The sequence below is a fragment of the Gasterosteus aculeatus genome, chromosome 20, assembly GCF_964276395.1.
Source record: "Gasterosteus aculeatus chromosome 20, fGasAcu3.hap1.1, whole genome shotgun sequence".
NCBI lineage: Eukaryota > Metazoa > Chordata > Actinopteri > Perciformes > Gasterosteidae > Gasterosteus > Gasterosteus aculeatus.
Window position 1 is genome coordinate 9,858,573 of NC_135707.1, and position 26,266 is coordinate 9,884,838.

Below are 26,266 nucleotides of genomic sequence, written 5' to 3' on the forward strand. Positions count from 1 at the left end.
CAATGGCTTCATTGATCCAAACACGCCACATAGCTCATAACTGTTGATGACGGTAATGAAGGATTCAGATCTGTTACATTAAAATTTGGGGGAGAAAGAACTGTCTTTAGTTGTTTTTTTCTTGTTATGTCTGAGTCATATTGATTGTGCAACATGTTGCAAGAAAGAATGAATACTGTGTGGTTTACTCTGCAGAGATCTTTAAAAGAACATAGAACTATGGCTCCAAACCTTTCTTAGTCTTACTACCTAATCCCCGTGTGAGGGTGCACGTCTATGGGCTGTGAGCATGTCATTTAGGAAGGGAACTTGAAATAAATGTCACGGGAGGTAGACATGTACAGTATTTCACAAACTAAGAAATGTTCAGACGCAAAAACCAAATGTTCTGAATTTAACATTTCTCATATCTTAAAACTGGTTATGATCTCGAAAGGTTAAAAACACTACTCTAAAATGTCTGAGGAAAAGATAATAAGAGCATTTAATTTAAGGTGACCATGATGTTTAGTTTCTTTTTTCTGCCTTTCTAAATCATAGAAGGATTAGTTATTGTCAGTAGCAGATGTTGCCCTTTAAAAAGTGCCATACTCATTTAATTAAACCAATTAATCTTGGCTTTTTCAATGCAAATACTGTGCCCAAAGAAGCACAATTCTTTGGCCAGTCTGACCTTTGGTTCACAGCACTGGGGCTGCCCAAAGCCAAGTTCCAAGACTTCCGCTCTGCAGAAAACAGCTGTAATTGGATGTTATACATGTGAGGTTAAAAAAAAATTCCTTGCCTGCGTTGCCAAAGGCAATGGTGGTTAGTAACTGTTACTATACGTCCATGGATTGGCTGTTGGTGAAGGCGCAGATGTATTAAAGCGGCTTGCCAAACAGTTGATCACCACAGCGGTCGACACTCAGGGAGCAGAACACGGAGGAGAACAGAGCGCCTTCCAGATGGTCCATGGGCTTGGACTACCCACAGTGCTTTGAGAGATTGGATTGATTTGTCCTCCATGATATCAGTGAACACAGCCCAGCACTCAGCAAGCAGTGACATAAATACACAAACTAAAACAAGACACAAAATGCACACTCCCACTCCTGAGGTGTTGGATTGAAATATAAGTCAACCCCTGCAGAGATTCGGTAATTAGAACGCAATTCGTCTTTCTCCTCCTTGTGACCTCTGATCTTGCTTGTTTGTGTGTGTGTGTGTGTGTGTGTGTGTGTGTGTGTGTGTGTGTGTGTGTGTGTGTGTGTGTGTGTGTGTGTGTGTGTGTGTGTGTGTGTGTGCGTGCGTGTGTGCATGTGTAGTAAAAACCAGTAGGTGTGTGTGTGCGTGCGTTCGGGTCTACAAATGTGTAAGTTGGTAAGAAACCGAAACAGAGAATCCCTCTCTCCACAGGACAGGAGATCAAACAGACTATGTGAAATATAGAGCAGCAATAATTAGCAGCGGTTACAGCATCAAACCTTTCTATCTCTACCTCACGCTCCCCGACACACACACACACACACACACACACACACACACACACACACACACTCTACTGCTTAGTCCTTATCCCTGACTGTAATGTTCAGATACTAAAATGATCTTCTCAGTCCAATGCTGAGATGATTCAAAATCGACCCACTCCAAAGTTTGGCACCATTTTCTGTGAAAATCACTCAGAAAGTCAAAAGGGGATCAATCAGGGGGGGGGGGATCAAATCACAGAAAGCTCTGTTGAAACTCACGTATACACACATGAGTTATCCAAACAAAGGCCGTGCGGAAATAAGTCATCTCGATACCACTGTACTTTCTGTCAGTGACTGATTGAATCATTGACTAAGCCCTGAGATTTGCCCCCCTGGTGTGTTCATGTTTTGCTGCAACGAGGGTGCCTGTGCGTGTTTGTGTGCACGCGGGAGTGTACGCTTGATTTATGACAGAGAAGAAGTGGTTTCCTCAGTCAGTCGCTCCTACGAATTAATGAGGTATAAAAAAAAAAAACTAAAGCTGGCACTCAGTCAAATACAGCAGCAATCACAGAGAGCTCACTGCTCTATTGGCACCACATTTGATTGTTAGATTGCGGGTATAGATTGCACGGAGCAAAAAATGCCCCCTCGCAGCTACTGAAGCGATCCATCGACCCAAATTGCAATGCTGTGTAAATGAGACACTTTCCATCTCTTGCTCTCTCCCTTTCTTTCCACGTTTGTGGTCTCGCCTCTTACCCTTCTCTTTGATTCAACCGGGTCAGCGGGGCTGCGTTCGGCTCCCCCGGCTGTTCTCTGTGCAGAAGAAAAGGCACTATTACACTTCGTCCTCTCAATTCCCCTCATTCAGAGTCCACGTTTGTTTCTTTTATCACTTTGAATGCCGTACAGCAGCGACATTCAGAGCACAAGGTGCTTTGCAGTATTATTATTATTGCACATGGGAGAGCCCCCCCCCCCGACCCCCCTTATACCTTTTCTCTCGCGGAGACATTCATTAAAAGTTTTCTTGAGTCGAGGCAGAGCGTGACATACAGTACCAGGCCGTTCCACTCCAATTTACATCTTTTTACTGAATATCTGTTCCTCTTAGGAATAGAAGTTCTAACGAGGGTAATATTTCAGCTCTTCCACTGAGCCAACAACTGACATTCCAAAGTCCCGAGTGAGAATAAAGTTAAAAAGGATTGAGTCTTTCGAGATTAGAGTGCACAAATTCTATTTTCCATAGTTGGGGTGTCCTCTTGGTGATCACGTTTGATTGTAAATGATCCTACATAGCTGCTGATTTTAGGTCCATGTCTCATTTTGCTATAGTTGCCTTTTGAACTTTAAGCTTCTCACATCAAATAGCAACTTGTCACCACTGATGCACCAAGAGACGCTGATGTTGCTGCAGGTGCCATACAGGGAAAGCTAAGTGGCTTCAGGCTGTTTTGAGCGTTTGCATCAAAAAGATATAACAGCATAACACTATAATTCGGGGGCCAAATACAGCACCTTTAAAATAAAATGCTATCTATTTTTGTTATGTTCTATAAACTTAATGCTGCATTTTTGATGAGAGACCTGTTTGTGAATGACTTGTATTATCCAGAAGTTATGTGAAATCCGTTCTATGATGGATTTAAGGATTAGATGAGGTAGTGGGCTCTGTGATATTCCTAAACTTGGCAGGCACCCCAAGGACATGACAGTGTCAGCACATCGCTTACACTGAGTGACACACACACACACCCATATATAGAGGTGTGATAGGGTATAATTCAGGAGGCTGTAATAGTGAGATGTGATGCTCGGTTGTAAGACAGCACAGCTAATTCTCTGGTTATGTTATCTCTGACAGACAGATGTTCCCACCAAAGATTATGCGTGCATCCACAAAAGAAAAAAAACAACGCACACGCAAACTGTTGTGCGGTCGTGCGTCTGTGCATGCGCACGGAAAATTCTCCGACAATAGAAGCAGCAGGGTAGTCTAAAATAGCCTCAGTGACAAAAAAACACGGATCAATGACGAGGACGACTGAGAGTTAATCCTGAGTATTGGTAATGAGTTTCTGCAAAATACAATGAAGAGAAAACCACGAAAGCCTTTCCTCCACAGATATTTCATTTAAAACAATGAAATGGACTGAATAATGGACGTTGACCTCTTGCCATATTGATTTAGGGGAAAGGGCACATTTTGCAAAAAGAACCACTGTGAGAAAAGCTATATCACCTTTTGATAATCACATTAAGCCCCACAAAGCTGTGAGTATTAACCCTTTACTTCAATCAGCAGTAGAGCTTTTCCCACATGAGACCCAGTGCAGCCATTATCCAGGAAATCCATCCCATTCAGGAAATGGTTTCCCTGCAGACGATAAACGCCGGTTGATTCATGGATTCTCACAGTGGATGTCAGGAAAACATACTGTCATTACGTCATTGACTCACAGTTCACGGCCACGGCGTAAGGACCGGCATGTAGATGAGTTCCTGTCCGTCAGTCCTTAAGTCAGGGGAGTCGGTTTAGTCCTCGGTCTTCTTTGTGTGGCCGGTCTGCATTTCTGTCCCGGAGTACCATCGAAGATTATAAATATTGACGCACAAACATTAATTATCAGATGATCCAGAACACAAGGTACCTCTGTGTGAAGAGAACAGGCTTTCTGTCGCCTAACTAATACTGACTAAGGTGCAACATTATTGCACTTTTTCCAACAACATCAAATGCATTCTTCAAGCTGCCGGCTGTAAGAGTTTGAAAGGATAGCTCGTACACTTTGAAATAAATTTGAGGGCCCGCGTGGGCCTTTAAGAGGACAATTTACACAAGTGAACATGTGAGTGTTTTGCCTCACTAAGTTCTTACTCCTCTGAGTGCTGATCTCCCTCCTCCTGTTTCCGTTTAACTGGTTTCAGCTTTAATTCTCCAGATTCTGATAATTTCCCCCTTAATCCCTTCAGAGGAGCACCCCGCTTAAGTCTCTAATTAAGATCCATGATACACACATACTGTACATCAGCACAGGACAAACAGCACATGCACACACAGCTTGTAGCATTTCGCTATCTGTCTATGGCCGTGTATGTTTGTGTGGGTGTGGTTTGTGCAGCATTTGTGTGTATTTCAATGATAAAATCCCAATCAGGACTTTACAAGACGACACATGCATTTTAAAGCTGTTAATCCAGGATTATTCCCCCTCCTCATCTCATTATGTCGATTATTAAAAAATAAATATGAGCACATGCGCATACACACAAATACTAATTAGGGGCTTGTTTCCCTGAAGACTGAGCACATGCTGTGTCTCCAAAGTCTGCTTGCCATACAGGTAAAAAATGACACATCTAAACGTATGCTTCCACCTCAGGCATTATCCCAGCATGCATTTTAATTAATGTTTGGTTTATGGATATTTATTAATTACCGGTCATTCGAAACCTCAAAACAAATAAGCTCTGCAACATTGAACTATATTAACAAGAGGCTGGTTATTCCTGCGTTTTAGCCTCTTAAGAGAGCCATTCTGGCCTTTCAGAGAGCAATTTTCAACCCAGAGCCGGAAAGCATGCAAGCAAACAGCAGGTGCACTTTCCCTGTGATTGAATGTGTTGTCCTTGTGTAGAAAGGCCCCTCTCTCCACTCACAGCCGGGTACAGCAGCCCCGCCGTGCCGAGCCTGATGTACAGGTGAGAGAATGGCCAAGGATTTTGAGATCACCCGATGCTTTGTGTCCACGATGGCCGACTCACACTAGGTCAGCTCAGAATAACCAGGAAGGGCTGACCGCCGATGTTCACTCCCCCCCGGAGTCATTAATCACAGAGGACTGCAGCAGATGAGCCGCATGGACGGTAAAACACACACACACACACACACACACACACACACACACACACAGAGATGTAGAAACCCACATAACACTACATTTTAATTATAAAGCCAAATGCTAGATGACAGCATCTCTGCAGGTAGTCGGTCCTCTCGGTCTGTATCCCGGGTGCATCATCATACATTAAACATCACGGGGTTTCTGAGAGCTGGGTCAACAAATAACACATCACATCACATTAACTTATCAATAGGTGCATCATAGACACAAGCACACACTGTCATATCTGTTGTTTCTCCTGAGTTTTATTTAACACTCCTTAAACACAAACATACACAATCAGATCAAGGTATCTGAACCCCTGTGTTCCCAAACTGGTTTTCTAGCTTGCAGCCGGGTCGCTATCAGGAGCAGGATCTCAGATAACGTTCCCATTTACTGGTTATAAAATTCTTCAAAGGAGCCGTGCAGCAGTGGATGCCTGTGGTGTTTGTTAACAGGCACGTTGCATTGAGACACACTGGGGTATATGTGCGCACACATGGATTTGCTCTATAAATATATCAGGACTCGAGAAAAGTAACAAACTGTTATATATATATATATTTTTTGCAAATATTTTTAATACTGAGGAAATTGGGCTATTCAATCCCAGTTTTCAGAGTTAACTGGAAAGATTCAGAGATATTAGGTGTTGTAATGTGGAAAACTATTGTCACACTGTAGGTTTTAGATATTTTCAGTCTGACATATTGTGGCTCATTTTTTTCATCCCATGAACATCCTTTTGAAAAAAACATTTTTTTGCCTTCTTTGCCTTTAGGGTTAAAAATGTTTTTCTAATGACTTTCTAACCTTCCAAAGAAGATTTGATCTGTTCTGTTCTACCACCCTTCACCATTCAATTGTAAAAAAATAGTAGTAAAAATCATCTGTCGTGCCATTACACCACCCATGTCGTTAAGTAACGTAGCCGCGCCGGAGACTTTTAAAAAGCTGCGATGTGAAATCTAGTTGAAAAGAAAAACAGTTGCCCCTTTCTCCTGTTGAAAGGCTTTGACAGCCACTTTGAAGACAGAAAGAATCTTGATGCATGTCAAATTCTGTCTTTTATGTCTCGTCTGGTTGAATCCAATGATTTAACAAAAATAAAAAGGGAGCAAAGCGGGAGTGCAAACTGAATGGCATTGAGTTCCAGACCTGTATATCAACTTGGAATATTTTTACTATTACATGTAAAGGCAGTGTTGATTGTTAGCAGACACAATTCTCTAATGAGGTTTACTTCCTGTTGACATGTTGTCTGAGAGGGAAACACTGTTGCTGTTGTTTTGAGGATGAGCTGAAGTAATTAACGTGACGCTTTTGTATTTGTGTGTGTGCGCACAACTGCCATGTATGTTTGTTTGTTTGTTCGAGTCAAATGTGTGGGTGTGTTATGAGAGGCAAACTGGTAAGAAGTAAAACATCTATCATGGCGATTAAGGGAAGCGTAACTAGTATGCATTCATTTCATCAAAAGCATTCAAAAACTCACTGAAAGAGATTGAGTAGACTTCTGCTATTAACGTCGCTCCTTTGTGCATCTCACTTGATTTCAGATGTAATCTTTGATAAACTGGCGGGAAAGGACAGTCAATACAAAAGACACTTATAGAGCGCATGAGAACATTTTGACTAGAGGGAGGCGTTCTCATTGGGAGAAGGGAAATCACAGGGGCTGTTGTCAGTGTTCCATGGGGGCCTCTACGTCGTCGCCCTCCTCCTCCTCCTCATCATCATCACTACAGGGTTCATAGTCTTCATTCAAGGGTGCGTCTCCCTCCTCTCCTGCCAGCTCTCCTCCCAGCTCGCCCAGCAGCTGCTCCACGTGCTCCAACATTGGCTGGTCATCACATCGCAACTTACTGTACAGCTGGGAAAAAGGGAAATGCAAGTGTTTAATGGGCAAGTAAGGTCAGCGCAAAAATGGATATTTGAAATAGAAAGTAGGTTATACAGCAGAAATGCTGAGATTGGAAATTGTGCCGCGGAGGCAATACGCAGAATGAGATATGGCGAGTGAAAAGGTTTTAAGTCTCCTCGTGCTGCTTAGGCCGCCTGAAATATCCAACAGCCGCTGCATTCTGTCAGTGCGACAGTGACGCTAACAAAACGCCGGTAAACAGTTTTTGTCTTTCATTTGGCAAATCAGCACATTTGACACACCGTTCAACCGTACAAGAGACAAAAAGATCATTTATCTTCCTCTTGCTGTCACGGCCTGCATGCGCGCACACACACACACACACACACACAGAACAATGTATCCAGGGGCACATTTGGTTATGTGGAGCACATGTGCACTTACTCACACACACACACACACACACACACACACACACACACACACACACACACACACACACACACACACACACACACACACACACACACACACACACACACACACACACACACACACACACACACACACACACATATCTAAAGTTGTTATCTCAGTGAAATATGCCGTGAAGGAGCAAGATTAAAAAAAAAAAAAAAAAATCCTGTTCTTAAAGCAGCCGGCACATTTATCTCTGTAAAATATTCTGCTTGTGTCTAATTACTAAACTCAAAGTGGAGTTGGGTGATAAAACTACTGGAGCCACCGCCGAGGACAGCGAAGCATAACAATGTGTTTCAGACCGGCTGCATTTACAGAGCAAAGGGGAAGCGAAATAGAAATGTATGTCTCGGTTTTTCTTTCCAGAAACAAAACTTATCAGAAAAACAGGACAAGTGGGGAATTTTTCATAAGATCTAAGAATAGTATTCTATTTATCTAACACACACACACACACACACACACACACACACACACACACACACACAAGCTCATGGACAATAGGGAGCAGAGTGCCATCATTCTTACTAAAAGTGTAACAAGGCCAGGAGAGTGAAGCAGAGGGTGTGTGACTGCTTTGCCCCAGGACCGGTCTCTAAGCAACAGCAGGTCCTGACAGGAGACACGCAGTCCCACGGGAACTCATTTGGAGTGTAAGAATATGTAGTGTGCGTGTGTAAGTGTGTGTGTGTGTATATATGAGTGGAAGCCGTCTCCGCAGGTTGGCGCTCCAGGGAGGTGGAGCGTGACCCAGGTCCAGGCCCTGATACCGGGGGGGGAGCTGACCCTCTCAGCCTCTTTAACACACACACACACACACACACACACACACACACACACATTCTGCCAACGTCACTGAAATGCCTGGAGATGTTTATCCACAACAAGCCGTATGAATGAAAGTTGGGTTTGCCTGACAATAGGCTAGACTCAACGCCCAGAATAATTGCACAGCACAGCCTTGGGTATACGATGCACAGGGTGTCTTTCATAAGTCGCAAAGGAGAAATAATGTAAGAAACTCTGAGACCGTGTGCAAGAGAAGAATAAAAAGTACAATACTGAATGAACTGAATTGCATTTCTTCGTGGGAATATCTTTGTGTCTGTTGGATAGGATGTAATCATTGTGATGCTTTCAGCTAACCAAACAAACAACAGCTATTCTTTACACATTTCGCACCGAACACTGCGGAGTTCAGCATCGCCTTGGCAAGAAACACAGGCATTTCTCATTTACAACAGCCTATGTTTTCTCCTCTCACTTTCACGGCCCAGCGAGCTGCGCAGAGAGGGAGGGAGAGTGTGTGTGTGTGTGTGTGTGTCTACGTGTGAGAGTATGCAATCGTAGAACTCTTTCATGGTCCACTTTGCTCTACTTTCAAGCCCTAAGTCACAGACCGAAGCACAATTGACCACCGACACAACAACTCAGATGCACACACAACAGCAATTTAAACTTGCATTGACATGTCTGTTCTAATCCTCTACATGCTATTTTTTGTTGGCTGTAGGAATTGCATTGTCGAGAGTTTGACATTGATGTGTAATAGTGGTTTCTTGACAACTATTGGATGGCATTTCTAAATGTACAGACATTCATGGTGCTTTAAGGATGAATTTGAACAACTTTTGTGCTCCTCATTCCTCAACACCATCATTGGCTCAAGATGGAGCTTTGAGCATAGAACTGCTTAACTGTAGTGCAGTTTGTGTTTAGTGCCAATTGAATGGCTGTATAATGTTGGGATTTTTTATACTCGCATGTTATTGAAATATTGAAGTATTTTTGTCTGCTGTTCACAATGGGATAACGGTCAAACATCATCTCAATCTACAAAATAAATAAACACAATATAGCAACAACGTGTCCTGATGAATTCAAGGTATTACTGTGTTTCTGCACTTTTAAATCAAATTGTCCAGCCTTCGACCCATATTGTTAAATTCAATGTACTTTTGCTGTTCAGGGAAACCAATTGGATACTTTGATTCCAAACAACGAAATGGCATGCGTCAACGGAGCCGGCACATTTGACTTCATGCGAATGACAGTAACGGCTTCATCTATTGGTTGCAGAATTGAACAGGCTTATGGATTTTAATACAAAACAGAATTATGATTGCTTAAAGTGCACAATGAAGCAGTGCTTCTGGAGCTGAATGAGGGCGCACCCTGTTTATGGTCATTATATTGCCATCTGCTTGGCTTAAAGGAGTACAGACTCCATAATGAAAAAGTAAGAAAGGAAATTAAACTTTACCAATTGCGAAGAATAATAATTGTTCACATTTAATTCCTCTTTTTCTCTACAATTACTTAATTAGTTTGGCTACCTAATAGTGTCATTCAGCATTGATTATCTATATCTGCTAGCTTTGGTCCAGACTGCAGCAGTATTAATGTACCCTTTATACCTAAATTGATTATTTTCCCCCCTAATTCTTTTTTAGAAAAGACCGGATGATTATGTGGTGAAAAACTAATCATTCATCATTGTTCACCTTCTGTTTCACACCTATGCTTAACTTGCCCATTTCACCTCGTCTGTTACTTCATTTTCCTTTTGCCTTCTGTCGCTCCCTCTCCTTCCCCCTCACCAGATGACCTTCCTTTCAAGGAGACAGATGCCTCTTCATACTTTTACATCTCACACTTGAGCCTGCATGTGCGCGGGCACACACATCCCTCTGTATCCTCAATCCTGTTTTCCGCAACCCATTTTTAGAACCAAACACAGAACTCCAACCGTCTCTTCATCAGTAAGAACAACATTAATTAGATGAACCGTTTTGACACGTTTTCATTCTCTTAACTTCTGTCTCACTCCGTCATAGAAACATACACAGAGTCCCTCGGTGGCGAGTGTGTGACACTGAGATTAGACCTTCTCGAGTGTGAACAGAGCACGTCTCAAGCGGGCTGAGCGCAAACTCTCTCACACACACACACACACACACACACACACACACACACACACACACACACACACACACACACACACACACACACACACACACACACACACACTCGCAACTTAACACTTCTGTTCTCCGGTCACATCCTCTGGAGGGAAAGGCATTAAAACTGCATGACAAGCACACCTGGCCCAGCCCTCCCCAGAATCTATGCTCATGGGATATCCTTTCAGACACCTCAAATAGTAAAGCTTTTGACCTCCGTTTGCCCCAGCTGCCTCTGTGCACACTCGCGCACACACATAAATACATTTGTCCTCTGTGCGTACACTGCAGATCCTTCTTCAAATCGCACCCATTTTACGTCCAGTTTACTATTGATTTTACCCTCGTCACTATTCCCCAGCTACACCCCCTCTGCACCCGCGCAACCACACAGCCACATGCAGCATGCAATCGGTCCCCTTCCTCGCCTCCCCGTTCGTTCTCCTTCTCCTGCTCATCATGCTGCACTTTGTCAGAAGTGCAGCATGAAGACACTTTGTCTTCTCAAGCCGTCCGTTCCTCCCCATCATTCGTTTTATAGAATGCAATCTCTTTGTGTGTTTGTAAAGAGGAGGAGGAAGGGGGGGGGCGAGAGAGAGAGAGAGACCACAAGAATTGAAGAACATCTTTGAAACATAATTAGCACCGCAAGTTGGCACACACAACCATTATTAAATATGTGCATCCGCATAAGGTGCGCACAGCCGCGTGCTTCCTCTCGTGGTCTTAACGCCCCACAAAGTCATACAGTTATAGTGGAAAAAACAAGCCGTTGGGCTTCGAGGCCTCATTTCCATGTTGGGGCCCATTTTAACAAGCAGATTGAGTCATTGTTAATAATTAACACTCACGGTGACGCTCGGGAACAAAGCACTGATATAAACAAGGGAGAATGTTGATTTCACAATGTGCAGAAGCTGCTAGATGAGGAATTAATTGAACCTCAGTGGGGGCTTTTCTCTCCACATTCCACCTCACCGTTGCAAGGCCTCGGTGAATTTACCTTTCACATTATTCTGCGCCCATTGCTTCACTCACTCCACAAAGAAACAGCTATGCTGTTTACTTGTCACGCTCTGCCGCCTCACCCAATTGTTTTGCAGGTCTTTCACCTTTTTAATCCCCAGCATTCCTTTTCAGCAGTTCATTCTCCCCGTTTCTCAATTTCCATTTTCTTTTTTTAATCTGAATTAACTCTTACTACGAAGCTGGCAGCTCAAATAAGCCGAGTGCCTTTGTTTTCGTTCCCACAGCTTCTTTCCAGGGCGCTGCCTTCCTCCCGTCCCAGTGGATGCTGGTTAGACCGACCTGTCACTACACGGCCTGCCAGAGAGACAGGCATTAAAATATGGCCCCTCGGCTGCCCCTACTCATCTGTAGTGGAACACAATGTTGTGGGAGAGTAGGAGGGGAGGTGGGCAGTTGGGTGAGAGGTAAAAAGGAGAGGAAAGTAGAGAGAAGCAAAAAAGAATGGAAGGTGGGGCCTTCTGTCCCTCAGTCTGTGCCGTCTGATTTACAAGCCTATTGGATTTTAGACTAACATGAATCATGGCCCCATGGAGGCATTGCTCCCTGACAGAATGACAGAATGAATGAGACACATTACTTGGGGTGTGTGTGAGCGTGTGTGATGGGGAATGGAAGACAGACAGCGGTATATTTAAACCTCTTTGAGATTGCACTAAAAGACATTTCTCTGGCAACAATGGAGCTTAGTTAAAATCCTCTCAGTCACAGGACTGCACGTACTCCATCTGTGACAAGAACAGATTCATTGGAGTTTTATTTATTCTGACAATGTACTAGATGTAACTATCGTACGGGAGTATTCATTCTTTACGTAAAGCCTATTAACATACTTACGTAAAAGTATCACACTATGAAAATACTGAATGATACGTAAAATTCTTAAGTCAAAAGTATGAAGTTTGTATTCAAGTGTATCAAGTTAGTACCAAAATTACTGCAGATAAACGGCTCCTCTTTGTGTTATATTAAATGGCTGAACTAACAACTTACATTTTGGATCAATCTGCTAATTATCCTCCCGATCATCAGTAGTTTAGTTTGGAAATACAGTACCAGTCAAAAGTTAGGACACAATTTGTCTGAGAAACAGTTTTTTAAAAGAATTAGCCGAATTACCTTCTTAGCGTTGGTCAGGTATGATCGGGCCGCCTCCTTCAACGCCTTCCACTCCTCTGCCTCCACCTCCGTCACGTCTCTGCCGTCTCTTTCTTGCTGCTCCTTCGCCTTTTCCAACTGGAGGTGGCACACCCAGCCGGAGAGATACCACACCTGGGTGTCACAGAGAAAGGGAGGCGGGATCCAGGGTGTCAGGAGGATTCAGACAAAGAGAAAGTGTTCCGTGTTGCAGGAAGTGGGCTGTGACGAAGGAAACCGATTTGTAACCCTCACAAGGCACCTCTGCATAAAACCCCCCATCCTTCTTTGTTTGGACGGGTTTCTCACGTGTAACATGGAATGTTAACGCGATCCAGTCTTGACATGCACCGTTCTCATTTACGAATGATGCATGCATGTAAATGCACATACTGCAGCTTCAAAAATAATTCAGACCGGTCTTGTGATCTGCCGCACCAATTTCTTTGTTGTCTTTCTATAGCAGAAAAATCCAAGTACCAAGACATAGTGTAATAACATGAAAACGGCAAAGACCTTCTCTGCATTTCAAATCAGATCATACTCATTAGGTTGTGTCCAATATTAGCCACTTATTTAGAGGAGACAATATTGTTTAATATCATCTTTAATTAGTTCAATATTTTGCCTGGGAGTAGATTTTGGAGGGACAGAAGTACCACATCCGTCTCAAAATTGACCCGTACAAACAAAATTCAATTTAAAACGGCTAATAATCCCCACATTAGTGTGTGGAATAATCATTCAGTCTTTTGATCATGTAGGTTCAACTATTGCATATCTTTGTACCTTCAGACCTGGGGTACCATCTTGTTTTATCCATCAGTGTGCCTCTTAAGTTGCAAACATAAAACCCTTCGCACGTTTATGACACAAACCGACATATCTCGTTAGAACCGTGCACCTCGTAAATTACATGTTAAGGATATCTTAACTGGATGTGATTGAACCTCATCAAAACCTCATCAATATAAGGAGAATTCCAAACAAAAAAAAGTTGTGGCCTAATTTTGCTTAGACACAACCAAACAGGAGCATTTCTTCTCCCACACAGCTCCGTTTACTGCGCCGGGCTTGCTCTTCCTCCTCTAAATTGAATTATTTTAAACTCTGGGAGAACTTGAGGAGGTGTATGTTCCTCTCATCTAAGGCCAGAGATCACCAACCCACTATTCTTCAAAAACCAAGACAAAAATACTCACTTTGTTCATTATTCAATGAGGGCAGAGGCAGTAGGGACCTGCATCTCTGCCAAATAAACAATTTAGCTTAGAAAAAGAAAAAAAAAAAGGCCCACCACACTGAATTCAGAATTGCCACTAAGCATGCTGAGTGGGTGGCTAACCCCTGCAGCTACACTTATCAGAACAACAGCAGCACTGGATCAATGCAGTAATGTTGCAGAACCAGCAGGATGATATTTATATTACTGAAACATTTCTTGTGAATGCAGAAATATGTTCTTGTGTATATTTATGTCCAGGAGAGAAGGTTACAAATTGGGTGAGACAAATCCCAAATTCTAACTGCATTAAAAGCAAAGAATGCTTCACAGATGTTCCACTGGGATACATATTTGTTAATGCAGTAAAAGGCGACTCCTACGCTCACAATTGCGACATGAAATAAGTTGGTTAATTGCGATTTTTAGAGAACGCAGTATTCAGAACCAAAACCCCGGACTGAAGAACACCTAATAAAACAAGCTTGCGTCTGTCAATCAAATCAAGGGGACTGTTGTCACTTCAAAGTGAAGGCACATCTTAGTTCCCATATGGTGCTGCTGAAGGAAGAACAAAAGCATTATGGATTGACTGAATACCTTTGAAACAGGGTTTGCAAGGAACCCGGCTCTGTCGTTTGTGCAGACCTAACATTTTTCTAAGTAAGTCTCCAACTTTGAGATGTGCGAGAGCAAGACGCCGCAGACGGATGCTTGCAACTTATCGGCTGCACTTAAGAGAGGAAAGAAGACAGACAAGACAAAGAGGGGAAGAGAGAGGGGGAAAGGAGGAGAGCGAGCAGTCCAATGTGTCTGTCATTCACTTCTGACATCCCCGATGTGACTAGCAACATAACTTCGGTGCAACCTGACAGAACACCTCCTGACCAATAGAACTAGTATGCATGTGTGATTGGCTGCAGGCCCGCTCAAATCGATTGTCACAGCTGTACGTCTCTGGAGCCAGTTTAAAAGTTCAGCCCCCCGATGATTGCTCTCAATCTGTCAGCTCAGGGGTGTGTGTGGGAGGCTGAGCCTGAGGGGGAGTAGGGTGACGGGAGAGAGGGAGACTGCTGTGTTCTTGAATCTGACACTCAGTGGAAAACCTTCACTTCATCTGCCACCAACAGTGGGGATTTAGAGCACAATGACGGCACATACTTACTACTAAAGCACAGAAAATACTGCCATTTACGTCACTCTCTAATAAGCATTCACGCTCGCAGTGGTACATCACCGCGTATGAGCGCTGCGAGGCGGGACGGGTGTGCAGAATCAGCGGCTCAACAGCAGCGAATATGTGCACAGGTTGAAGTTCTCCTTCCCTCTGGGCTGATAAAGGATTAGCCTACAAAGGGGGTCTGATCGGGCAGTAAGACTGTAACATAGTATTAAGACAGCGGGCACAAGAAAAGACATCACTCAATCCTACGTCTTGACAGGTGACTCACACGTGCACAGGACCCGCCCGATAATCGGACCTACAGCGAACTATTTCAGCGTTACGTCATTCATTCTGCCTGCCGCGTGTGTTAACACATTCCTGTGTTACTAACTAAGCTCAGTGGGGCAAACTCATGACAATATTTAAGATTTGTTATTTCTCTAACTGATATTTTTTTCGTTCATGGATGTATCTTGGTGACTCGGTAGTGGGAAGTCCCATTCCTAGTCCCAACAAGCTGTGATTGGTCAATTGCTTCTACAACGAATTTTGATTCGGAGGTTTTAAACCATAATAGTGACTACCACGCTGGAAATACAAAAACCATCAAAGCAACACCAAAAACCCACATTGTCAAAAGGCACTAAGCTTCTCTGTGTTTTACCAACTGATGAAATGAAAACACGGATGCAGACAAAACCACTTTCTTCAATGGAATAATAAAAGCTGAGCCATCACTACATCGCTTACCTGGACTACTTCATCATCCTCCTCCAGAAGGCCCTCCAACACATCCACCGCCATCTGATGCCGAGAGAGGGAGACGGAGACAGAGAGAGAGGGACAGTGGACGAGGGTCAACAGATGGAAATGAGATTTGAAATATCTAACATCAGATAAATAGTCAGACAAGAAAATTACTTGAGGTTCAAAATACTTGAATAATACACGTTGTTGAACAGTGTTGTTGTTGAACACAGTGTTGCGCAGCTCGATCAATCAGAAGGTCAGATCATCGTCTTTGAGATGTGCACCCCGTACACAACACCGTCGATAGGAACAGGACACCAGACAAGGCCGTCGATAGAGACGCTCAGCAGTGCTTATCGCGCGGTCGATGAGTCACTCGGGCTGCTCCGTTGGATTGCCCTTTTAATCCATTCACAGACATTAACAGCCGATATGTTATAAACCGGCATCACCGGATAGGAAGCGTCGTAAACTTAAAACATCAGCCTGACCCATTGTCTCGCTCGGACCCCCCCCTCTCTTTTTTGAGGTCTAAAATGTGTTTAATGCGAGGTGACTTTCAGCCGCAGACCGTCACCGTCTGGGTCAGACTCTGCGGGAAGTTTCTATTACAGAAAACAGACCTTGACTAAAGTAGGCCGTGTGTTGGGTTTGCTCTGCCTCTCTCCTCGTGGATTCTGACGTGTGTGTGTGTGTGTGTGTGTGTGTGTGTGTGAAGCTGCAGGTGATGATATATTGATTTTTGTCAACTTCAGGTTGGAGGCGACTGTTAGCCAATCACCCGTGGTGAAGGGCAAGAATAAAAGACATGCTCGCACCAGGGCGTGCACTCACACGCAGACGCACACACTTTAACAAAGCTACACACACACACAACAGTGAGCACAACAAGCAGCACTTCTTTCTTGTTAAGGCGGTCTTATTAGCCGGAGAGCTTCCTCGTTTTCTCCCCTCCCGCTCTGCGGACTTCTTTTCTTTTCATTAAGCCTACGTGCTCCTTGCGGCAATAAAGAGGTCAGCAGTCCGTGTAGACTGAGGCGGATTCAGGTTAATTGAGGGTATCTCATTAGGAGTGTGCAAATGTCCATGTCAGGGATCCAGCTGATTGATTGCCAGACCAATTATCGGTTGAAAACCCATTGTCTTTGATGAATTAATGACTGATTAAAAATACACAAACAAAAACACCTAATCCCAGTAGATGATGAATGGAGTCATGCGCGGCGTCAGAATGATCTATTTGACTTTCATTGTATCACACCAATGTGATGGACACACACACACACACACACACACACACACACACACACACACACACACACACACACTCACTCTGACTAATTCAAGCAAATCCCTCGATATGAGAGAGAGGAGTAAAGATCTGTACGGGTAATAAACATCTGATAGCACGGGTCGTTTTGAAAAATATAACAAGAGATATCTGGCAGCCCAGATAAGTAAGCAATGATAACCATTATATCATCTCCATTATATGTATTCCTTCCTAACTACACTGGTCAACCCAGAGGCGAGTGATTAAAGATTCAGAGAATCTTAAGCCCCTTCACGCTCTAAACAACAACACGATTAATATTCGCATGAAGATAAGGCAGAAAGAGGGAGGACTACCAGGGAAAAGTGTGAACATTCATAGGACGGGCAGAAAGAGCCTAATAAACAATGAAAACTGGCCCATAAACAACGGCGCACCGCAAAGACACACAAACACACACACACACACACACACACGGCAGAGACGCTACGAACATGCTGTCCTCTTTATTTCAAGACCTGTAAAAGACTTTAAAAATGCGAAACCCTCCGGGGAACCATTTATAATGGCCATTGTGTGCATGCGGCGTTTGTGTTTGTGTGCGTGCTTGTGCGTTTGTGTGTGTGTGTAATCTTCAGGCAATTTTGTTTAACTGAATAATTTTAGCAGAGCGCATGGCAGAGACAGGAGAAAGACAAATCACTTTACAAGCGAGGGCAAGCACTATCTCTCACACACAGACTGGTACAAACACACACACACACACACACACACTTAAGTAAATAAATCCTGGGGATGTCAGTGCTAACTGCAAGCAACAGCAGAAGGTACAAGCTGCTCTCCATCATCAGCTAAATTTGAGAACAAAAATGCTCAAAGAACGACATGAAAGCCGACAAGAATGACAACGACGGAGGAGAGAAACTAACCATCAGCTGCCGTGAAAACTACGGCGAGCAAACACCTCGCAGGCCGCCCGGCCGCGTGTCTGCTGTGTGGCAAGTGAATTAATTGTGGTGATGGCCGATGATGACGGTAGTTTGGGCGTATGTGTGTTTGACGGCGGGGAAAAAAAACTGTGGTCTCGGAGGGCGACATTGTTACAACAAAGCACATTTGGTTTTCATTCAAGCCTGAAGTGACGTCTCGGGATAACAAAGCAGGATTTCTTTTTTGAATTATAATTATTGGATTTGGAAAATATTTGGTGATTAATAAAACACTATTTTCAGATGTGGTTTGGTCTTTTAATTTTCAGAAGAAAAATGACCATTACAATTTGCCCACACCGTTGTTTTCTGCTTGTTTTCTTCTTTTTGGACTTTTGGACTTCTACAGTCCAAAAGTCCAAAAAGAAGAAAACAAGCAGAATCTTGTTCAGCATCTATGAGTGACAAAAATGTACCAATCAACATTTATGTTAAATAGCCAGTTGTTTCAGCACAACTGGCCCTGTAATATTTAAAGAGAATTACATTTTTGAAGTTGTCTCTCTCGTGCTGATTTAAAGCACCCCTGGTGTGTTTCAACCAAATTTCCATTAACATTAGGGTAATAAGAGCAATTTGACGTGCGTTCAAGTGTTCCTCCTTAAAAGCAATCAAAAAGGACAATAAAAATAACTTGAAAAGCAATTTCTGTTGACTTTTTCCCTATTGTTCCCAATCACATCTTGCAAAGACAAAATACTTTTATTTGCTAAAATGTAATCGTCCATATTTTTTATTCCTAGTTGATTTACAAAGAGCATGAAACGAGTGGAAATGAATCTGTTGATGACATGGTTGCCATGCTGCTGACCCCTTATTTACCCCGTATTAAATAACTCCTTTCTTAATTTCAAGCTTGATAGGAGAATTCATTTTGAAAACATGTTTTCCTGGTTTTGGAAGTCATGGCTTTGACAGATTATGTTTTTTTTTTTAAATAAATATCTATATAGCACTGATACTATCATTAAAAAACAATTACCTGATGTTCTACATCCTTTCCCCCTTTTAAAACAAAAACAATACCCTGCACACTATTCTCATAATAATCTCATAAACCTAATAGTAGCACAACACATTTTTCTTTGGTTTTAGCTTATTAATGCAGAGGCTGCCAATTGGTGACCACCTCTATAGATGTCATGAGAAATTAATTTGCGTTAATGAAATAACCCTCAAGAAACAAGAACAAAAAGGGAAGAGGTGCTAGTTCAGACAGCAAAGGTCATAAATTCAATGTGTGAGCAATTTCTTTGGACTGTCACCTACTAGTCACAAACGATAAGATGTGGTGCACCTACAGTGACAGCCTTTCTGCAAACACCTAACGGCATCTCTGTATTGAGTCTGTCCCCACCACACTCTGCAATGATCTTCTCCCCAATAACTGTCGAGATAATATCATGCAACGAGATAATTTGGGTAACATAATCACACAATTAGTATTTTGCAAAACCACTCATTTGCTCCAATTTAAACTCAAACCACATAATAGCCCAAACTGCATTCATCACACAAATGGCTTAATCTCCAACGGAGAGACAAAAAACAGAGTTGTTGTACTTTTGCTATTCCAAAAGAAACTACTATTTACAAGAAATAGCATTATATTATATTTAGTTGCAGAAAGCATAATGCATTTTCTAATATATATATATATATATATAAAAATATAATATTTATTAGGGGTGTAAGGATTCATTTTAACAACGATTCGATTCGAATCGCGATTCATGGTTGCCGATTCAATTCATGGACGATCTGGGTTAATTTAGAACGATTCGATTCGATTTGATTCAGTGACTTGAAATCGATTCAGTAACTTTACTGGACAGTGCAGGCAAAGTTTCCGAGATCCCTGTTGTTTCTTGTAAGGAAATCAGGTTTAAATTAATTATGGATATTATAAACGAGCAAAAAACAATTAATGGCAAATGTATTAACCTTTTATTTGAATCAAGTGCCATTTTCAATGTAAACATTACACAATAATTACACAATGTTTGGATCAATTCACAGAACCCGGGATTTCCAACCACATTGTAGGGTCGCATGTCTTTACAGCTGAACTTGGCAATTGTTACTGTGGTGTTGAGTTTGGTGCTGGCGAGGCCTGAGGTGTCTGCAGAGCTGGAGTTACCTGCTGCTGCTGCAGCGGTGACGCTGCTAGAGGTGCCTGACTGCCGGCGTTGTTTCATCCCACGGCGCCTTAGTAGATGGCCGGAAAGATTCGTCGTGTTTCCGTGGTTTTTTATTTGGCTTCTACATATTCTACAAACAGCGACCGACTTATTTAGAACACCTCCGTGTTTGCAAAAGCCAAAATGTTTCCACACGCTGGATCGATAAGTTGGTTTGTAAATGTCTCGCTCGCAGTCGTCTCCTCCACACTGTGTTTTGTTGTTGTTCCGAGTTTTGTACTGATGACGTCACAGACAGGCAGACTGAATCGAGTAACGTTTAACGTGTCTAAAGTGCTAAAAAACAAACAAACAAACACGCATCCATGCCGTTTTTGTACTTGTGAAGTTTCCAAGTATCGATACAATTGATTATGAACCATTTCAATCGATTTGTAATCGATATATGTCGTCCGGAATGGCGATTTGCGGAGCACAGATCGATTCAGTTGGATCGCAGGAATATAAATCGATTAATCGATTCAGTGAATGAATCGGTACACCCCTAATATATATATATATATATATATATAAATAAATAAATCTGAGTTTCATGTACTTGCCTCAGAAACAAAAGTTTGGAACAAATACAGACAAATTCATCGCACTTGCACGCTTTTCTTCTGGACTTACAGTCCACAGGGAGAGAAGGAAAGCAGAGAGGCCACGTCCCTATCAAGTCGCAGACGGACAGAAAACTACTGTCCTCAAGCGCAGTTTCCCCTCCAAAACTTTCACATCTCTGCCGGCCAAGACCGTATGAGCAACTTTGTCCGTGGATCTGCATGTGCATTTGTACCCGTACAGCAAAATAAGGCAGCGAGGATGTGCGCAGTGTGCGTTTCAGGTTTCATGACACCAACAGGAAGATGAAGACAAACGACATGCCAGAAACTGTGGGCCGAGAAGTTGTCATTTCACTGACGCACCTGACAGCCCAACACGCACACGCACACACACCATTAAGGAGCGCGGGGGAGAAGGGGGAGAGGAGGGAGAGGAAGGGGGCACTGTTCATTTGTTCACTGTTGATCACATTTCCTGTCAGTAATAACCAGCAAGCACTGAACAAGAGTGATTACGAATGAATCACTGAATCACAACAGAGAATAGTTGCTGGTGGCAGTAATCAGGAGAATTACTTCAAGTGTTAAAGACTCCTAAGACAGCGAGCCGCTAAAATCAAGGCCATTAATACTGGACATTTTTCAGTGATCTGGAAGCGCGGCATATCAGGGATAATTTATCATAAAGCCGCTCCCGCCCACCTTCAACACATCCCTCCTCACCTGTGCACCCTCTGACCCTCTGCGTAAATACCACGCTTAAATTATTGAGACGGAACTCTGGAGGGAATAAAGACCATGCATGGCCTTCCCACCTTCAGCGCTATTCAATAGAAAGGAGAAGCACTCAAACGCATGCGCGCTCCCACACACACGCACGCACACTTCACAAATACCAAGCCAACCTCCCACTACAAAACAAATACAGACCAACAACAGCACAGTGTGGGAGCACAACATGTTACCTCGTATTCCTCCGTCTCGATGAGCAGTTTGGCTGTCGTGACGCGAGACTCGTACGGTGGGATGTCATCCTGGGGAGAAAAGACAACGCCGTCACCGCTACAGTGTCTACACGAACATGGTCCTCCCTTCTTCTCATAATAGCGCGATCCAATTTCAAGCTACGCAATATTCTGCAGCCAATGCGGCTGTTAATCAGAGCAAGAGTGTGGGCAGGCAGAGTTCAGATCATAAGAGTTGTGATAGGGGTTTTGTCTCAAATCATCACCCTGAACCCTCCTATATCCCATTTGATTAACATCCGGATGCAAACTGCAGTCCATTGCGTTTCATTTGGAACCCATCCTTTCTTTGACATTATATGCAATCCTTTCAGTATGCCAAATTTCCTGTAGTGATTCACTAATTTAACCATTGTGTATACACCATTTTGTATACACTCGTTCCTGTGTCTTTACAAAGGCACAGACACACACGTTTGTGCACTAGTTGTTCCATCCTTCTACGTTTTGTTATCACTCATTTTGTTATCTTTTTATCCCTACTGCATACTTGTGTTTGTGCTTGCAGCAAAGCACTCTATGAAAATCCTGTTAGATAAAAGTGCTTTATAAATAAACTGGGGTCTGATGAGTATTTGTTGCTATCAGAGAACTACTAAGTACAGCTCCAACTTACCTGCATGTCTTCCTCTGTGCTGAAAGAAGCTGCACTTTGTTTCTGGGCAGGCAACCACAATCCAACACTCTTCAACAGGTATTCTTTGCCTTCCTGAAGACAGCAACATGTACACACAATGCAACTACAATTAAACCTGCATATATTCATTGAGATAAATACACTCAAGACAAAACAAAAGAAAATAATGTGAATCCACATCACTTTTACATGAATGAAAGATCCATAAACGTCAATGGTGTTTTGATTAATCTGAGGTTAGGTTGATATTTCTGTCAAAGTTATTACCGGAGTATCGCTAAAGACTGTGGATGTACTCGGGGTGATAAAAAGTGACACTGGAGGCAGCCTGACCCCTACGGCTTACAGCCAGTACTGCCAATCCACTTCAGCCCCGCAGAAGTTTTCCGAAAAAGATTATGTAAAAAGAAAAGTGCATTTTCATGACCTATACACCAGTTAGAATGTCGTTGTAAAATCGTTTTATTAAAGGGTTAACTTTTTTTTTAATGGACTTTTAAATTTCAAGAAGAAACAAAATTGGTGGCATTCTTGAAAATGCTCCTCATACGCTTCTCAGGAAAAAGGTTTGCCTGCAGCATTACTTTAAATGCTGCAGGAAAACACTAGATATGTCACTAGCTATGTCACTAGATATGTCTTAATAATAATTAAATTATTTTGTTAAAGAAAAAAGAAAAAATATGTAAAATGTAGTCAAGACATATTTTCAAACCTATTGTAAGATGCTTCATACCGCAATGTTCTTTTCCAAATTGAGTCAAATTGGCTGCAGCTCTCTCATTTATCAGATGACAATGTGACCTCAATGATCTGCCCAGTAAATAACATTCCTATTGGCATGACCTGTATGTGTATGCGTGTGTGTGCGTGTGCATGATAATGCCAGTGTCCATCTGCTGATTAATGGCATACAATTCAATTTGCTTTGAATAATTAACTCAGCAGAATCCTACTTTAATGTGGCAATAACTCATCCTGTGTGAGTGCGTGTGAGTGCGTGTGAGTGCATGTGTGTGTGTGTGTGCGCGGGTGTGTGGACTGACCTGGTTTCTCTCTGTACTGAACAGGTAACTTGCCATGAGCTGTAGAGCCTCAGGGTTGTCATGGTGATACTGTAATGCAAGCTCAATAAACTCTTTGCACTTGTCTGCAGCTCCCTCTTCCATGCTACACACACACACACACACACACACACACAAAAACACACACATACGAGTCAGAGAGAAAAACAAATCTTAACTCATTAAAAACAGAAGAGTGTGTGAGTGTGAGTGTGTGTTAGTGTCAAGAGTGTTACTCTGTGTGTTCTCGTACCAGAGGTCTGTTAGGTAAATCTCAGCCATCGAGCAGTAGGCTATACACACATCCTTCGCTGTGGGGAGCTCAGTGTTCACTTCGTGGGGGACAGCAGCTCCGGCTTCAGCCTGCAGAAGACGTTAAACATGTCTAAAGTTCCATTGAGTTTAACAAAAAAACATAATTAAGTTGTCCAATAGAGGAAAACATTGCACAACATACCTATTAAAAAATTGATACTTTTTTTAGAAATAAGAATAAGAATTCCATTTAGAGTTTTCAGGGTCCTGCTATTGTCCACGCTGGCTCAATATCAATGCCTACTAGGACACTTGAATAGAATAGAGCCATGTTGGACGTTATTAGTAACAGCTTTGTATTTCTTACAATGCCAATTCAAAATGAATGCTGGAAAGAAGGCCAATGAAGATTTGAATTACACTAAACAGCGAAAACTCTCAAAACGCTATTTAAAGTTAAACGGTTACACAAAGCCATATAAGTTGGAGTGTGAATTCAACTGGAATAAAAACATGACATCGGGTTACAATCTTTATAGGCAGATAATGTCCCTCCATATATATATATATATATATATATGTTGTTCACTGAAGACATTTGGGTTTAAGATCAAAAAATGAGTATGAGACCAGAGTTGAAAAAGCGGAGGGTTCAAACAAAGGGTAGTATGTCGTGAGTTGTTTAACACATCTAGATGTGAATATCAGTAAATAAAAGCTGAAATTCTGAGCGCTTGTCTCATACTCATCTTTTGATCTTAAACCCAAATGTCTTCAGTGAACAACAAAAATAAAGGAATTTGCCTTACCGTTCCAATACTTTTGGACGGGACTGTATATATATATATATATATATATATATATATATATATATATATATATATATATAATAAATGTATAAAAAGGTACATAATAAATATGATAAATGTTCATGTTATGAAAAGGGAAAATGAATGCATGCAAAAGATAAAAAGATGTAGCTATTCTATATACTGTCAAACAGCCCCCTCTTGTGAAGATAAATACCATTACACTAGCATTAAGCATTCTGTGAAATAGCATAGCTACATAGTCAATGTGAAGGATATACAACTAAGTAATAGAGGACATGAGAGTATGTATGGGGTGCACTCACAGGGGCCTGTGCGTTTTTCTCCAATGTGGACAGCAGGACTTGTATTCCTTTAGTGTAGTAGTCCACTGCCTCCTGGCCTGTGTGGCTTTGCCCAAGGTACATGTACTTACTGTGGCCAACATCTGGGCTCAGCTCCACAGCACGCAGAAAAGCTTAAAGACAATTGGTCAAGGAGGCTCACTTCACTCAAAGTGTTAAATGAAACGACTGATCTGCTGACATGAGCGCAACGAGAAATAATAAACATGCATAAAGGATATTCCTTTGGCTTTCTGCGTGTCTCCCAGTTCAGAGCAGATGTGTCCCTGCATGTCTAGAGCTTGCAGGTTGGTTGACTCCACATCCAGGGCTCGTTGACAGAAAAGGCCAGCCATCTCAAAGTCAAAACTGTCCATGTATTCCTCCGTCTGTACAGCAGAGGACCACGTGAAATAACAAGCATCGAATAGATTTCAAAATGCATTTCAAAAGGCGTGTATTTGATGCGGATGTTGATGTTGTCAATGTCACCTTTTCGAGTAGCTGTTCCACGGAGTACTTCTCAGCTGTCTTCTTCTTGGCTTTTTCGTGTACTCTTAGTTTCATCCTTTCTTGGGGTGACAATCCAACAAATCCTGCGTCTGCTGTGAACAAATAAACAAAAAAAGCGGAGAGGCAACGTTAGTTTTGTCTCATTTAACGTTAGTTTCGTTAGGAGTTTAGAACAAAGCTTAACAGATTGATTTATTCATATTAACGTTTAGCATTACTGCTAACTGAAAGGTTACTTAACGTTAACATACTAGCAATATGGTGTACCAATGAAGATAATTACTGTTTCGGCGGTTGTCTTTCTTCTTCGGCTTGCTTTTCTTTTTTCCCTTTGCTTGTCCTCCCATGGTGGTGAAAATACAATTTGTATTTTTACAATGGTGTGTTTTTGAAACCGACTTTTTCCGAAATGTGATTGATACACACGCGTATAACTCAGCTGGAGGAACGAAGTGCGCATGCTCAAAACAGGCGCCGTGTGTGTGCTACGGCGAGAGGTAGTGGACATAACGAGCGGTTTGAAATAATTGAAATAACCGTGGTGGTAAGTGGTAAAAGGTCTGGCATTTTGTTTAACACAACATTTAAACGCAATATTTAACACTGAGTTAAGCCTAGACTATTGACATTAGATTTAAAATCCACAAAGATGCT

General features: G+C 42.3%; 1 protein-coding gene across 2 annotated transcripts; it reads right to left on the bottom strand.

Annotated features, from left to right (window-relative positions):
• Positions 1 to 5,593: 5,593 nt before the first annotated feature.
• On the bottom strand, positions 5,594 to 26,088 carry LOC120810469 (uncharacterized). 2 transcript variants are annotated; one of them, XM_040165023.2, is made up of 11 exons: positions 25,896 to 26,088; positions 25,592 to 25,704; positions 25,342 to 25,488; positions 25,082 to 25,234; positions 23,945 to 24,054; positions 23,674 to 23,797; positions 22,607 to 22,699; positions 21,931 to 21,999; positions 15,958 to 16,011; positions 12,803 to 12,955; positions 5,594 to 7,223 (listed from the first exon to the last, which is right to left on the bottom strand). In XM_040165023.2, the coding sequence occupies exons 1-11, from the start codon at positions 25,957 to 25,959 to the stop codon at positions 7,035 to 7,037; spliced, it is 1,269 nt and encodes a 422-aa protein (XP_040020957.2). In that variant the 5' UTR covers positions 25,960 to 26,088; the 3' UTR covers positions 5,594 to 7,034. The 2 variants fall into 2 exon arrangements, with proteins under 2 accessions (XP_040020957.2, XP_040020958.2); XM_040165024.2 differs by having other exon boundaries at positions 25,592 to 25,701; positions 25,896 to 26,087.
• Positions 26,089 to 26,266: the final 178 nt, after the last annotated feature.

Excerpts from the sequence above, each read along its gene's own strand:
- LOC120810469 (XM_040165023.2), bottom strand. The coding sequence starts at position 25,959 with ATGGGAGGACAAGCAAAGGGAAAAAAGAAAAGCAAGCCGAAGAAGAAA. Across the intron at positions 25,235-25,341 it reads ACACGCAGAAAGCCAAAGGA|GCTTTTCTGCGTGCTGTGGA; the intron begins ATATCCTTTATG and ends AATTGTCTTTAA. Across the intron at positions 22,700-23,673 it reads TCAGTACAGAGAGAAACCAG|GAAGGCAAAGAATACCTGTT; the intron begins GTCAGTCCACAC and ends TGCTGTCTTCAG.